A 17,269-nucleotide genomic window follows, 5' to 3' on the forward strand; every position below is an offset into this window, starting at 1 on the left:
TCTTAATGATTTGTATTAGAGCACATTTATATTATTTCGAAATGCTGTGATACGACACTAAAAAGCACTTGCAATAACATCCATTTCGTTAGAAGTCCCTTTTCACAAACATTGCTGAAAACAGTAATTAAATGAAAATTCTAGATGAACTTACAATCAGAAGAAAAAATGGCAAAGTAGTTATATGAAGGAAATCTCCTTATTGTAGTGGTTATTTTGCCTGACTATAAACCGAGTGGTCATGGGTTCGATTCTTTGCTACAGCCAAGATATTTTGCAAGGATATAAGACCTGGAATTGAGCCCACTAATTAATAACACCTATGAGACTTGCAGCACTGACTAGGCAGCATCTCTATCCTATCTGGTAGTTATGCAGGTGACTACTAGATAGCAGGTGTTTGGGATTATCTGTCACCTTATTAACCGATTGGCGGATTATCTGTCTTTCTCGTCCATTTTTTTTTTTTTTTTGTAGAAAAGATATTGGATACTCTATATTAGTATGTATTTTTTTAGAGCAGGTTATTTTACTTTACTCTTACACAGTATGGTCTACTGTTCAAATGGCCGTAGTGTATAACCTGTATGCAAAATATCTTCCATGGGTATTAAAAGAAAACTGTTGTGCTAAGTATAAAAAAAAGTGCAAATAATTGAGCAGTTGGTAGAAAAGAAACTGTGGCTCATCTCACATCAGAATATGAGATTCAAGTTACAACTGTGCGAGATGTAATGAAAGAAACTGTAAAGTGTATTAATTACGTAAATCTACAACATGACACCTGTAGGCCTACTATTCATATTTTTCCACAGACAGCCATCATAAGGAGTTTCCTTTGCCCTTAAAATCCCGTCGCTGACAACCAGGCTTAAATTAGAGAAGTTCTGATTTCTCTAGCGTGTTGAAACACAAGGCCATAGAGAAAATTACGAAACTGTGTTATGCACTTAATTAAAGTCTTTTATGGTACAGATTATCCGATTTTTTCGATTAACCATTCATCCCGCCCCTTTCATTACCTCGGATAATAGAGGTTACTTTTACGAAAATGGAAAGGGGAAATGTTGCATTATCGACGAAAAAAAAAAAAAACTCATGTCCAAAATTGCTAAATATGACCAAAAATAATCCATTAATTATACATTTTTGCAGAAAATGGCCATAATCAGTCTTTAAAATAAGCGAGCATTGTCTATATAATGCCAAATAAAAGATATGTCATTAAAATCCGGACCCTGCTCATAACAAATTGCATACAGTACATCGGATATGATAAATATTTCCTTACCTGCTGAAGGGGGCAGAGGGCTGAGATGTGGTGGAAGGCCCGCGTATGGAAGGAAGGCCCTTGGCATCACCAGACTTGGGGGTAGGAGCTTAGGGGCCGTTGCAGCTACAGGTTGCTCCCCCAAGCCATGAAGGCCCAGAGGGAGACTGTGAGTGGGGTTGGTCCCAGAGCCCATCTTGGGCTTGCTTAGATTGAGGGGTGCATCGGGATCGGTCTGGGGTGTTGGTGGTGATGATGAAGCAGGTGCAATGGCAGGGGGCTGATGTGGTGGGGGCGATGACTTCTCCGTGCTTCCTGTGGCACTTGCAGACATGTGTGCCAGTTGTGCCGTGGCAGAAACCCAGCTCTGAGGGGGAATCAACTGCAAGAAAGCGTAATCATTGTATCTTCACTCCAATTTCACGATAATTTTCAAACTCATTAATATCAACAATCATACTTGACACTTTCTTCATGGCAATCGAAGAAAACATTGGTGCTTAAGATGAACGAGTAATGGGTTTCAATGTTTCTGTCTTGACTTATTTATAATGTCAACCCAAAAAAAATATTTTTTTGTTAACACATTTTAATTAAAAGTAAAAGTAAATAAATAATTAAAATGTGTTAACAAAAAAAAATTGGGTTAACATTATAAATAAATCAAGACGGAAACATTGAAACCACATTACTCATTCATCATAATACGACTTATTGGATAATCTACAAAGATGAATTCAAATCTATTGGTGCTTAAGCTAATATGAGTTCACGACAAAGAAATGAGTGTCACGAGGATGACACATACTTCTCATACGTTTTACGCATTTCCTTTACCATGTTACTGCTTATAGTTTATTTTCTTGAACAGTTATTCAAAATACAGAGAGCGCCAATAAAATATAAACGATTTTATTTGGTTAATATTGAGAAGCTATTAGTCATTTGTTCATGGTATTGTTTTTTTTTTTAATAATTTATTGAACGATCAGCACATTTAGTGTGCTATACAGGTAACTTCTAAATGAAATACAAATACAATGCAGAACATAGAATTGAGGCCAGCCTAGATTGGGCTCCTCAATGAACAAAAAACTGTTAAGTGTGATGATAAATTTTGATTATAATATGAGGTCCATTGGAAGTCGGGTCTTGATTCTGGTGGGAAATGTGAACTTTCTTTCGAGAGAGTAGTGGACAGCGCCTGGAACATTTTCTAAGTTGTTATAGAACTTCTTAGTTTGTGAATGAATAAACTGTTTGATTGTGTCAATACCAGTTTCTCTGTGTAGTTGGCTGATATGGACAAACCCAGGAGAAATGAGTGAAATTCGTAGGATTTTATTTTGAAATGATTGGAAGTGTTTAATTTCACTTATTGCAACTCCACCCCAGACAGGACAGGCGTAAATCAGTATAGGTCGTAATAGAGATATATAGAGTAGCATGCAATTTTGTAGCTTTAGAGATGATTTCTTGTTCAGAAGTGGATATAAATGGTATTGTTGGAGAACACCAGTGGTGATATTCAGCCAGTTCACACCGGTTTGGACGAACTAGTTGTTAAATTATTTCTAGGTAATATTTGCAATTACCATGGACATATACCACATATGTTTAACATAGGTACACATGAGAGAACTGGATGTTAAACTTTTTTAATATCACCATTGGAAAACACAAAGCAAGCTTGGGAGTTTAAGATAAAATGGTTTTAACACTTCTATAACCATCTGTGAGTTGAAGACAAGAGGAGAACTTCATTGAGTCTATATCTGACCACATGTGCCAGAAAGTTATTGACAATAATTTTAAACAACGTTTAAATCATTGTACAGTATTGCCATTTGCGGTGGTCATTTTGAAAATGCTATACGTCGTGCATGAATCTCCCATGTATTGTCTTTAAACATGTGCAATGATAGGGCTAATTGAAGTATATAAAATTATTAATTATTAAAATCGCGTTGATATTTTATTGGCGTTCTCGGTATGTATAAAAAAGAAATAATTTTCTTTGCACCAAAATAATAAAACACATTTTAATTTCCTAAATTACACAAAATAAACATTCCTTAAACTCCCAGAAAGTGAGATATTTTAATTAAGTTATAAATTGTACTGTTTAAGTAGTCTGTGAGGAGACAGATCTTGTAACTAATTGCTTTTGTGGAAATTTACTTGCACATAATAAGAGAAGGAGTAGGCTATGTTCATAAATAAAAACGAATAAATGCAAAATCCAATGTCCGATCCTGCCATTCTTCCATTCTCATCTATTGATTACAGACGATTGTGAAGATTACTGTATGTGAATATGGATACAATTTAGATTTAATTTTTGAGATAGTTATGCAGCATCTTTCAGTCAGATGTCACTGCATAACTTATTTTATAACTGTGTGAAAGTATCACGTTAGTCACAAATGTACAGGGTGGTGCACGAAACGTTAAACCGTTTGATTTTGATGTTGTGGCTGTATTATTAAAGCGACATATTTCAAACTGCGCTTGTAAATGCAATAGTCCCTGGAGAGTCCGCTAGGGCTCAGCACAGATCAGTTGATTAAGATGGCGGACAGAGGACGGCTTATTCAACAGCGAGCGAAGTTACGGTTTTTATAAGAAGAAACAAAGAGTGTGACTGTTATACAGACATGTTTCCGTCAACATTTCAACACAAGGTGGCCTCCCAGCTAAAAACACTATCTACAGATTGTCTCATCAATTTGAAAATAATGGAACAGTGTCAGAACCAACACGGCGACGTGTATCTTGGAATGGTACATGGCATGTTGCGAAACCATTTTCTTCCTGCACTTTATGCCACTAGACTTCCAATGCACACGCAGTGGTTTATGCAGGCTGGAGCCCGACCACACAAATACAATGTTGTTCTCTAATTCCTGCATCAAACGTTTGGTGAAAGAGTGATGTCCACTGCTTTCTTTAGCGTCATCAATGTGGTCAAATTTAGCCACCTTACACCACCGACATCAATCCTTGCGATTATTTTCTTTGGGGATTCTTGAAAGAACACGTCTTCTGTCAGCATCCTCGAGATCTGATGAAACTCAGAGCCTGTGTTGTGGAAGTGTGCAACACAATCGATGAAGATGTGTGTCGACAAGTATTGCAGAATATGTGCGTTCATCTTGAAGAACTACTACGGCAAAACGGCGGCCACAATGAACAAGTTCTTCATTAACATCAATTCTCCAGGAGTTTGTGATTTTAAGTTTATGTACTTCGTTATGTTATGTGTCCTACATAGTATTCAAATAAATTAAAATATAAATGGTTCAACATTTCATACGCCATGTATGTAGAATATGTTTACATTTGGGATGTTCATAATGACAAGGATGTTCTATGTACTTACATTACTTGGAAGAGACGTGGCTGCAGCTTTGCTAACAGGTGGGTTGGTATGTGACAATTGTGGCAAGTTGACAGATACACCACCAGGTCCAGGCGGCATCCCCCTTAGTTGTTCCAGGAACGGAAGGAACATTAATGACTGCGGGTTGGGGATGTTCAGTCCTTTATTGGGACTGTATTGTGACGAGATCTGAGACTGCAACACAAGACAAATAACATGCTTACAATCAAGATCAACAGCATTTTTCTGTGCAAGTAAAGAAATCAATCATATTAATAAATTTATGGGTTAGAGATCGAAGGTAAGACACACTTAAGCCAGCCAAATGGGCCTGTAGTGCTACCTCAAGGACTGAATCTTGAAGTGGGTGGTAAATGTTACCTGGAGCACCCTCATTCGGGGATAGGGTATGTCGTAAATCTATGTTATGGAACTTCCTGTTTCACTACTTTACTACCCACAAACTTCAAATTCAGTGGCAAGCATGTTAATAATTCAGCTACTGAGGACAAAAAATAAACTTATTCACCACAATCATCCATATCATCATCATCATCATCATCATCATTAATGATTTCAGACTATATTTACAGGGAATGGGGGAACAGCCATTAACAGTTGAGTGAAATTAACAAGCCACAAGGTAGAGGAAGACAGAAAATAGGAAAGATTGGAGAAAGCTGGGTTTGCAGTGAAAGACCTGTCCTCGAGCAGGTGATGGATGTATCATGCTATGCTAAGATTAGGTCATATCATTACTAGTATTAAAGTAAAACAAGTAAATAAAGCAATATACATATTGAAGAAGAGATCTTTTCGTGTAGGACAGAGCTATCGGTAATAATATCATTTGTGGCTGGTGGCATACGCATAATTTTGTCATTCATTGTTTACCAGTAAGCTACCCGTACTATTTCAAAACTAAGAAAAAAAAAAATCAATCAGATGATTACCTTCTGCTTTAGGTCATGTGTAGCCTATATTGTATAGATCAGTTCTAAATGTATCATCTTCAACTTACTTATGGAAACAGTTGTGACGAATTAGTCTCGGCTGTCAGTCATGTTCCGTTTATTCAAGCGAGATATTTTCCTACTTATCCGCCACGGGGCATTTCGCAGTTATTCCCATGCTTTGACACTCGTATTTCCATTCTAACGTCATCCTTCCACGAACTGCCTAGGGCCTGCCTGCAGCCCAGAACGACCTTGCACGCTTTCCCAGGCGACACAAATAAGACATATGAATTTTCATTTAGTGAAATTGTTGGTACAAGAAAGCTATTACGAGAAACCAAGTCAGCAAAAACACACAAATGTTAAAGATGAAATGAATGTCGCGAATATGACATACTTTTTTCATTGTACTATTACCTATTTCTCAAGAATTTAGCTTTTTTTCATATTACGAATAATGTTACCCTGTATTGTTTATTTTCTTAAGTTACACAAATTAAATAATATATTACACATCAGTTGCGGTACCTGGTCTAGTTGCAGGTTTGCGCTACCACCACCTTCATTGTTGTTGTTTAGTCAACTCTCCGAAGACAGGTTTGAACCTCATAAGTGATAGCAATAGATAGATTTATTGTCATCAACATTTATATATTAGTATGGTGTACCACAACTTATGTATACAGGTTTCACCAAATGAAATCCCGACAGTCTGTTAAACTACTGTAATACCTCTTCTACTATCCTTATTAACTTAACTCGAAACAGTCAATTTCTCCTTATTGATCTTAAAAATTCACCATCTGTTCGTTCTTCACTTACGTTCCTTCAAGCATTCTAATCTGCTAACATAAATTTATATACATTTCCGTCACATGTAGCTCGTTCTACTCTACAGGATATTATTCTGTTGCTCTTTATTCTTTATCGAAATATCGTTCTTAAATTTTAACTGACTATTCTTATTAAAATCCCTATACTAACATTCCTATTTAAAACACTTAACACGAGTGATACCAATAAGGCATCACTCATAAGGCAACTAAGTCGGGAGATAATGAAGCAGGATGACCAGTTCCTTTTCCCTTCCATTGCAGACATCGCTGATTAGTAACTCATTACAATAGACTTCGATATATTGTTCTTCCTCCGACACACATCGTCAAGTGATATGTAAGTTACTGCCTGATAATAGATAGTATACATCCTTTGACACGGAAATTGGTCGCTGTTCAGAGATTAAGTTCCACCTCGGAATAGCTCGGGAATCATCACGTACGTTTTACACAGAGAGATTAGAAGATTTTGTAACGAAAAAAAAGCGCTCTATCGCTAAGCCAAAAGGCTTCATAGGGAATATGTCGTTCATGACGTACAGATACGTCGCTGCTACGACTTGTCTTCAGTCTCTGACTTCGATCTTAATATTTCTCCGTGTGATCTCGCGTTAACCTGAACGACATTTAAGACAATTTACGCTACAGGAGGGCGACCATTTTCTGTGTAAAGGATGAACATATCAGCCAGAACCTCAACCACCTTTATTATAATATTTTAAATGAACCGAGATTCAATTGTTACTTCTTCCATTAGAATTTCAATTCATTATTTTCTGAGCAGCGATTCGTTTAACAGCGACACAACGTTCCTTTCCATTCAGTCCAGCGAGGTGTGTCAATTGTTCCGCTGTCCAAATGACGATAGAATTCTCATAGTTTCTCGTACGTGCGCATCTAGTGAACCAATTTTACAAACGGAATCGTTAAGCTGTGTATTACGATTTGCGAATGATGGTGGCAGTCGGAGTGCAACCTAACAACTGCTGATTGTGTATATAGTTATGTTTTATTCGTAATTTCACCTTAAAAAGAAATTCCCTTCCTCATATTTCGTTACTTACTTCTATCTGTCGGAGTTAAATCTATTTTGCACGGTTTAAAGATCGTTTTCAGAATGTAAAATTTATAGATATATAAGTTAACTGCAACCTGCCAACCATCTATAAATTATACCATGAACCGCCGCTGGTATAGCTACAACCCAATAAAAAGATAAACTTTAGTTTTCCGGATTGCATAGAAAATATATTCTCCACAGTCTCAAAATAAAATATTTGACTTCATTTACAAAATTCACGGTTTAATTATGCAAATCTGGCTTTCAGGTAGTAGCTCCCTGTAAGGCAGGTTTGAATAATTTCAAGGAAAAATTGTTCCGGGGCCGGTATCGATTCCTGGGGTAGCTCAGTCGGGAGAGCATTCGTGCGCTAAGCGAAGGATCCCGGGATCGATATTCGGCCCCGGAACAATTTTTCCTTGAAATTATGCACGGTTTAAGTTTCATTTTGCACAAACTCACATAAAAGGCTATTCGTCTATTGTAATCATTTCTAATAAAGGGCAAGGCAGAAGTTAGGCTACATAAGAAAACTGTCGTTTACGCTTTGTATACGGCAGTTGCAGTGGTACATGTATGAATTCCATGTGACGATTCTAAATAAGAAAATGTTTCGCTCAAAATTCATTTTACAATTTTATTAAATTTAATCTACAACGAAATTATTTCATTGTATGATTTTAGGTTAAGTGTACGATATAATGCATTTTACTAGGCATGAAAATCTGTTGGTTATTTTGAAGCTAAAATCACGAAGGTAACTTATTACAGATTCTTCAAGAGTTTAGGAATTTCTCCTTTGAGAAGATGACATACATCCTTTCCTTCCTTTCACCATAATATAATCATGATCATGAATAATAATAATAATATTAATAATAATAATAATAATAATAATAATAATAAACAATTCACTTAGGAGTATATTATATAGTCAGATCGTAATTTAAATTTGTTTATGATCTTATAATTATATTAAAACGAATTCCAAATTTCAAAATATAGTACCCGCATTTGTTCACGAAAAAACCTTGTGGGGCATGAAGGATCTTCCTACAATTTTCTTATTCAGCCATCGCTCCACAACAACTTCAGAATTGTGAACGAGTTGAAGAGGCTTTTGTTTTGTTTGCACTGATATATATTTTTAAAAAGAGCGATACATTTTTAATAAGAGTGGAGTCGAGTGTGTCCTCTGCTATAGAGTGCGCCACGCATTTTGTGAGTCTCCTCGCGTTCTTCTCCATTCATATTTATTTTTACACATGAAACACGACTTGCTTTCACATATATACACGTTGTACCAGAAAATTCTGCGTTAATTTTCTGTCTCCGGCAGAACATGCAAATGCTTTCCGCTTATTACAAACATCCACGTCAAGATTTATTGCCACAATGCTACTAATTTTAGAAATATTGTACAGGAAATAAAAATTATACATCTTGATTACACACATCACAGCCATAACCAAATTCAGATAACACTTCCACATACGCAGAACACATCACAAACGCCAACCACACTTACAGCAACACAGACACAGGCATGGAAATTCTAGGACGTTGGGCAGTTGGGACGAAGTGTTCACACAAAGCCAATAATTTTATGCCAGTCAACTGTCTTCCAACTATTGTCTCATTGACTGGCCTCGTGTAAATGCGGCTTTAAGGACTGATTTATTATGATCACGTGCTGTGTTGACAACATAGTCTAGGAGAGAAGCCCTAGGTGTTTCATTTCTCTATGTATAATATTCATACGATTCTCATTTAAGTGAGGACGAAACGTTTCAGAACTTAATTCTAGAAGTTGATTATGATAACGACGACAACGATGATGATGATGATGATGATGATGATGATGATGAATGGTTAAGAAATTCAATGTTAAACATAAAAGGTCTCTATTTATTTGTTTAATAATACTTTTTTTTTCTTTGTAAAAGAGCTTCTTACCTGGAGTTCTTGAATCTTGTGGTGCTGCTGTTGAATGTATTCCTGTTGTCGCTTCAGATGTTCCTCCTGAAACCTCTGCAGTTCCAACTGCTTCTGTGTCTCAGCGCTCATGTGAGGTGCATACGCCTGCAACACAAAATTATGCCATTTAGGACAAATTGCAAGCATAATACCCATGTTCCGTCAAAAGAATGGAAAGCTACGCACAGAATAATTTTATATTACATTGCCACAAGGACATATTTAAGAATCTTCGCAGCAATAGTAAGGTATAGTAAGAGATTTTTAGGACGTCATGACTTTAGGCCTATATTACACTATCAAATTTGTGTGTCACAGAAATTTGATTAAAAATATATGATAAAATCTTTTACAGTGTAATATAGCATCTTTGATCATATCTAGCTCTAACATAGTTCTGTGATAAAAGTTATGATCATCACCATACCTTCAATAAAATCTGTGACTGAGAAGAAAGAAAATGGCGGACATTAAGTACACATGGTCTAAAACTTTTAATTTCACATTAGGAATCACATGAAATATTTTATCATTCATATATATATATATAGAGGATTTCGCACCTTCATACTGGAAGTTCTCTCAGTAGAGTTTGATGGATTCTTTTTTGTACCTTTTCTCCCTACTCCAATCACTAACCCAAATCGTCGGCTTAGAGTGTAAATCTGCTAACAAAAAGGAAATTTTACAGGGGAAACAAAAAAATCTGAATATAAATTAACTCTGACTTCACCACCTGTACTTTGATTTGGTCCTAAAGTTTCAGAGTTCATTTATACTCAGTTTTTTTCCCCCTGTAAAATTTCCTTTTTGTTGGTTAGGAGGTTTACTCTCTAAGCCGACGAAATACATTTTTTCTTTGATTTCTTCTTTAGTGTTAATGCAATAACCATGACTATATTTACAGTTACAAGCATAGAACTGTTGTGGATCCATTATTAGAACTGTGATGAAAGATATGAAGTTTTGATATAGTGTAATGTAGTCAAAATCTTACATTTCATCATATATATTTGATCAAAAATGTTATCACATTCTGTGACACAGAAATTTGATAGTGTAATAGAGGCCTTAGATATATCCAACGTTCGAAGCTACCAGACGGTTGCATAACCTGGGAAGGCAAGAGAAAGAATTAACCTAACATTTGGATCTCTTACCAGGACTATGACTCGGTACAAAGATCTAAAATTTACACCAGTTGAAAACTGTTAAAATCTCAAATCATACTTAATGCTGGAATGTAATTTATGTTTTCTTGATTCGAGTATCAGAGACCGCTGTAGCCTCACAGGTCTGTAGTGAAATCTGCCTGCGCGAAGTATTGTATGAAGGAATCTTCGGCGACGAAATTACCGCCAGTATTTTTGCTTGAAGCCATCTCTATCCAATGAAATGATTCTTATATTTTCCCTACATGTAAGATACAGACCTCCCAGCTTTATTTCGCTTTCACAGGAAAACACCCTAAGAAGTTTAATCGCCCATAAAAATCCATCGCTCTCGGCCAAAGATGAATCTGCGGCCCTAAGAGTCAACTTAACCGCTCAACAACCGAGGAAGACATTAATGTTATATATGAAATAACTGAAGTATGAGAATAGTAAAATGAGATGCGTTTAAATTTTCAGCAGGGTTGTGACTGCATCTACCACTTCCTCCACAGTATTATATTGCATGAAAATTGTTTTTGTTTATATTAAATTCCACAAGTAATTACACAACTCTTGCTGATGACCTCATAAGAGTCAGAATCAATAATTCTCTTGATTCAAATGTTGGTCATTGAGTTCGAACCTAGGTGACCATCTTAGTTGTGCAATAGCTTCTATACCTCTGGTGGAGTGACGGCGCATACAGTGGCGGTCATCAATGTGTCTATAAGCCTAATTGTTCTTGTTCGATTATACTTATTTACTTACTGGCTTTTAAGGAACCCGGAGGTTCATTGCCACTCTCACATAAGCCCGCCATTGGTCCCTATCCTGAGCAAGATTAATCCAGTCTCTACCATCATATCTCACCTCCCTCAAATCCATTTTAATATTACCTTCCCATCTACGCCTCGGCCTCCCCAAAGGTCTTTTTCCCTCCGGCCTCCCAACTAACACTCTATTCTTGTTCGATTATATTTCTTTTATTTTCATCCTTAACATATACTAATTGTTACATACAAAGTTTACCTGTTTTTCGTTCGTTAACATTAACACTCAAGTATTTAGTTTTACTTATCGATTTGTCAGCTAATTCCATGACACCTTCTTTGCTACCAGACAGTAATGATTAGTCATCATAAGTAATTATGTTAAATTTTACACGTAATTCGAAGTCAATATGGAGATGCTTAACTTTCCGTAGATCTTTTTTTTTCAGTACGATATTAAGTAAGACTGAAGCTATCACTGAAATCATCACCAATTTTACTTTCACCCTTAGCACATACGTCTACTAATTGCTACGTACAAAGTTGGATATTTACACAAATATTTTCTTAAGTTCCTTCAATTGAGACAAAGCGAAATATTAGGCAGTGTCCCTCAGACTGAGAGTTCAAACAGATGTTACTGTCAACCCCAAGAACCCTTCCAAGGATAGGTTCTCGAGTACATATTAGACTTCATTCGTACTCTCATCTCTCAATAATTCACTGAATCAGACACGTCATAATAAAACACATTTGTTTCCTAATGTATAAGTTTTACACATATTTTGAATTCGAGAGAAATTTTGCAGCAATCGACTTGATCGTTAAAAATACATATCTCATACCAAACGCCACTTCTTAATATTACGGCAATTCAAAATTGACAATCTTATTAAAATAATAATAATAATAATAATAATAATAATAATAATAATAATAATAATAATAATAATAATAATAATAATAATCGGGATATATACAGGATGAACCGCAAGTAACATCATTAATTTCAAGGGGTTATTCGTTGAGATATTTCAAACAACAAAGTTTAATTCAATTTTGCTTCCTTTTCGAGATAAAAATTGTTTTATGTGAAACATTTCTTAGCGTGTTTTAGGAAAGCCATTGATTTAATTCCCAATATGCTCAGTCAATTTAAGAGAGCAGCGTATTATGATAATAAATAAGTGAAAGAACTTTAATTTTGTTCTTTAAATATTCAGAAATTTGATCCGAACAAATGTAACATTTTAAAATTCCTTTACAGAACGAAAAGTGCCAAAAGAACTTTTTGAGATATTGATGAAAAACACATTGCGAAATGCGTGTTGAGATACCTACAACACCGTCCTTTGGCGCAAGAATGAGTCACAGTTGAGCTACGACAAAGACAATTTAGTATGGTAGTAGGAACAATAGACTGTGGCGGTACTATTTCGCATTGTCTATAATTGTATTGTATTGTATTTATTAACATTCCATGGTATTCATACATGCTTACAGCTAGAATATGGAACAAGTCAAAAAACTTAATACTATTATAAAATCTTAATTTATAGTCACAGTCTAGATGAAATATATACAGACGAGATTTACAATATAGTCTACTAGTACAACACATAGTTTTAGTAACAATTTCATGAAGTGTTATTGAATGTCATGAATTCACCTACAGAATAGAAGGCGTGAGAAATTAGGTACTTCTTTAATTTGGCCCTAAATAATTTTATGTTTTGAGTTTCATTTTTTATATCGATAGGGAGGCTATTAAACATTTTTACTGCCATATAACGCACTCCTTTTTGATAGCACGATAGACTTGCCGATGGAGTATGAAAGTCATTTTTTTGACGTGTATTTATGCTATGAACTGTTGAATTAGTTACAAAGTTTTCACGATTACATACGAGGAAGACTATTAATGAAAAGATATACTGACAAGCTATGGGCATTATTTGCAGTTTTTTGAAAATAGTCCTACACGACTCCCTAGATTTCGCATCTACTATTATTCTAATTACTCTTTTTTGTAATAGAAATATATTGTTACTATCTGTGGAATTTCCCCAGAATATTATTCCAAAACTCATTACCGAGTGGAAGTATGCAAAGTATATTGTTTTTAAGGTAATGAGACGATAGTAGCGATCCTAGTGGTCAGCAACTATATATGGATGCATATTTACTACGTATTGAGCTTCGTGACTGTATATACTAGACTGTGATAGTATTTTTTGAGTGACTGCATTCCTCTAAGGGAAATAACTACTTTTTACGAATTCTTGGAAAACTATAAATCAGGAGGCAAGTCTGAACATGTAGGGTAATCATCCAGTTCAGATATACCTTCCGGAAGTAAGTCTACACAGATAAGTCTTCGATAAGTCTTTGCGTGTATGGGGTAGTGTCCTGCAATGTTCGAACATGAGAGAGGCAACCAAGACATTACCAGTTACTTCTTAGTTCATATGAAAAACTAATTGCAGAAAATTATAAAAAATTGTAGAAAATTACAAAATTGTAAAACTGTAAAAATGTAAAATATTGTAAAAATTGTAATTGTAATATTGTAAAATTTTGACTTGTTCCACATCTTAAAGCTTCATTGCTCATGTAAGATCTATGAAATATAATAAATGAATGAATGTAAACGCAAGATCTGTGCTGAAACCCTTAAGCAGTTAAAACATGAAGGGGTGGGAGTGGAGGATAGCAAATATTTTCATAAGAAGGTGGAACAGACGATAGGCCTCCTGCAGGACGAACATCGGCGAATATCGGACTTCATTACACCGACAAACTTGAACCGTACATAGCGTCTGTAATGCACGACGCTAGTATGGGGCCTTATGGAGAGAGGACGAGAAACGTTCATAGAAGTCTGAGATGATCAGTTTTGAAGATCATAAAGACTTTAAAAGTATGCATCAGAGAAAAACGATTGTAATAAGCTATCAGAAAGCGCTACAACATCGTCCCAAAATGTGTTTTATGACTACAATAGCCTAAATATGTAAGCATTATAAAAATGTATAATAATAACAATAATAACTACCTTGAAGGTTTTGGCCTATTGACCCGTTCCGACATTTCGTCGGAAATCGAACCTAAATTTGGCAGATTTGTAACTAGAAGCACATCCGACTGAGCTAGAGCGAAAATCTTCAAACTATTATGGTTCAACAAAATTTCAATTTTGGTCTTAGCGCACATATTTTCATTCATAAATATATGTAACAATGAATGGGTAAGTAAATCGAAGGTCTTAACATACAAACAGATGATCAACATTTTCTCATAAAGAAATGTTGAATTATTACTCAGCATCGGCTGCTTGGTCTTTAAATTTTGAAATAATACATGGAAACAGGTCCGCTGACTCCTGTAGAAATTTTGCCATCGAGTTTCTTCATTCCATTATTTTTTGTGATCCACTTTCTTTTTACTCATCGTCACCGCTCTCTGTCCTCTTCTACATGCCTCACGCAGATACACTTAAGAGTTGGGCTATCCACTAGTGTTATATAGCCACTTGCCAAAACGCCCACTCTGCCTAAATATACACCGGCATGATTCCAATTTGATTTCCCATTCACAGCGTAGCACAGCCTGTGGGGGGACATTCACATATCATACTCGGGGCTCCTGCACAAGATCAACAAATCAAAACATCACGCAGCACGTTTCTATGAAATTAGCTTACACAGTTGATCAAGTGACTCCAAGGGAACTGAAATACCCATATTAAATATAATTATAAACTAGTCAAAATTTTCTAGCATCTAATTCCCAAACGCGGTAAGATACTGGAACTGATGCAATCCAAGCACAAAGCTATCGTCTTAACACGTGCATTCAGTTCAATATTAAGCGGGGTTGGAATCAGATAGGGATAATATCAAGATATGCACTAGGCTATGTTCTTTGAGATCTTGCTTATGAAAATACGTAGCAAAAGTAACTCCAATATTTGTGATAAATGCTGATACAGAGAGAGATTAAGATATTAGGGTGAATAAAGTGGCAGAAAATTTGGTACCAGATGGAGTAGAAGACTGAATGGTGTACAGAGAAATGCTAAGTTTATAGATGAATAAATATATGCATATAAAGATACATACTATTGGATAGGTAAATGACTTCACAGACAGACAGACAGACAGACAGATACGTTTCTTATAACATATATAGATAGGTAGATAGATAGATAGATAGATAGATAGATAGATAGATAGATAGATAGATAGATAGATAGATAGATAGATAGATAGATAAGTAGATAGATAGAGAGATGGATGGATGGATAAGTATATAGATAGGTAGATAGATAGAGAGATGGATGGATGGATAAGTATAAAGATAGGTAGATAGATGGATGGATAGGTATATAATGGATGGATGGATGGATAGATAGATAGATAGATAGATAGATAGATAGATAGATAGATAGATAGATAGATAGATAGATAGATAGATAGATAGATAGATAGATAGATAGATAGATAGATAGATAGACAGATAGATGGATGGATAGGTATATAATGGATGGATGGATAGATAGATAGATAGATAGATAGATAGATAGATAGATAGATAGATAGATAGATAGATAGATAGATAGATAGATAGATAGATAGATAGATAGATAGATAGATAGATAGATAGATAGATAGATAGATAGATAGATAGATAGATAGATAGATAGATAGATAGATAGATAGATAGATAGATAGATAGATAGATAGATAGATAGATAGATAGATAGATTAGATGGACGAAGACTGCTTCGTGAGAAGAAATGGAATTATTTTATTTAACGACGCTTTCAACTGTAGAAATTATTTCAGTAATTCAATGTTTGTCACAAATGATCCTCTAGTAGGGACAGAGTTCTTTTACGTGCCATAAACCTACGAGATGAGGCAAGCCATATTGAAGATATTATCACCCTTTAAAATTGATGGCCCTTGATCGAGTTTGAACCGCAAACCTCGGATCCAACGACAGCAAGACCAAGAAATACGACTTAATGAATGAAAGCCAGACAGGTAGACAGAAATGGATGAAGCAATAGATGAAAGAGTAAGTAAATGTATACATAAGCTTATATTATTGGCTTGGTGGGGAGACTGATAAGACAGATAGCCAAGGAGAATTGGATGAATAGAAGGTAGATTGATAGAGTAGACAGAAATGTTATACAACTACTTTGCTACCACAAATTTAACCAACTCTAGCAGGTGAAGAAGCTTAGTAATCCAGAAACTTTCACTGGAATCTCGACTGCCACAAATGTACGAGCAGCTCACAAAATCACTAGCAGTATCTAAGAAGATATAATTCTTTTGCTCGTAGTTGCGGAGTATTAAAATCAGCAGTATAAATAACATCTATTGGGATGCTAGAATCATAAATTAGCATTTTATGACGCCCTATTCCGTCCTGACTGATAGCTTATCGTGTAACGTGGACCTCGTATCCATGGAGACTTAAAACGGAGTGGAAATTGTCCAACTTTCAACGTTATAAGAAAAGGAAGGCTTCTTTCTAATATCGCAAACATTGCACCGAACTTACGAAACAATCTAAAAGACTACAGGAGTGAAAGAAATTATTTTAAATTCAGTGATTCGCTAAATCTATGAATGTGAAATTTAGCTGTGAAATACTAAAATGGATCGTTTTACATTTATTATATTGGTAAGCACATATATTAATTGAGGCAAGCGAGACGATGTGTTAAAAAGCCTGAACATTTAAATCGCTGTCCCTCTTTTCTCCCCTTGATCCTCCTTTCCTTCTTTCTTATTTTGTTCTTTCTTTTCTGCTTTATTTCTTCCTTCCTTTCTTCCTCAATCTCATAA

The 17,269-nt window shown here is 35.4% G+C and overlaps 1 protein-coding gene across 8 annotated transcripts in view; it reads right to left on the reverse strand.

Annotated features, from left to right (window-relative positions):
* LOC138697814 (transcription factor SOX-5-like) overlaps positions 1-17,269 on the reverse strand; it is a 970,705-nt gene that overhangs the window by 12,778 nt on the left and 940,658 nt on the right. For all 8 annotated transcript variants that reach the window (XM_069823343.1, XM_069823339.1, XM_069823346.1 and 5 more), the window contains 3 exons: positions 9,461-9,586; positions 4,653-4,847; positions 1,292-1,652 (listed from right to left, as the gene is read on the reverse strand). In XM_069823343.1, the coding sequence (XP_069679444.1) occupies positions 1,292-1,652; positions 4,653-4,847; positions 9,461-9,586 (682 nt within the window). The remainder of the gene's footprint in view (positions 1-1,291; positions 1,653-4,652; positions 4,848-9,460; positions 9,587-17,269) is intronic.

This window comes from Periplaneta americana, chromosome 4, assembly GCF_040183065.1.
Source record: "Periplaneta americana isolate PAMFEO1 chromosome 4, P.americana_PAMFEO1_priV1, whole genome shotgun sequence".
NCBI classification, from domain to species: domain Eukaryota; kingdom Metazoa; phylum Arthropoda; class Insecta; order Blattodea; family Blattidae; genus Periplaneta; species Periplaneta americana.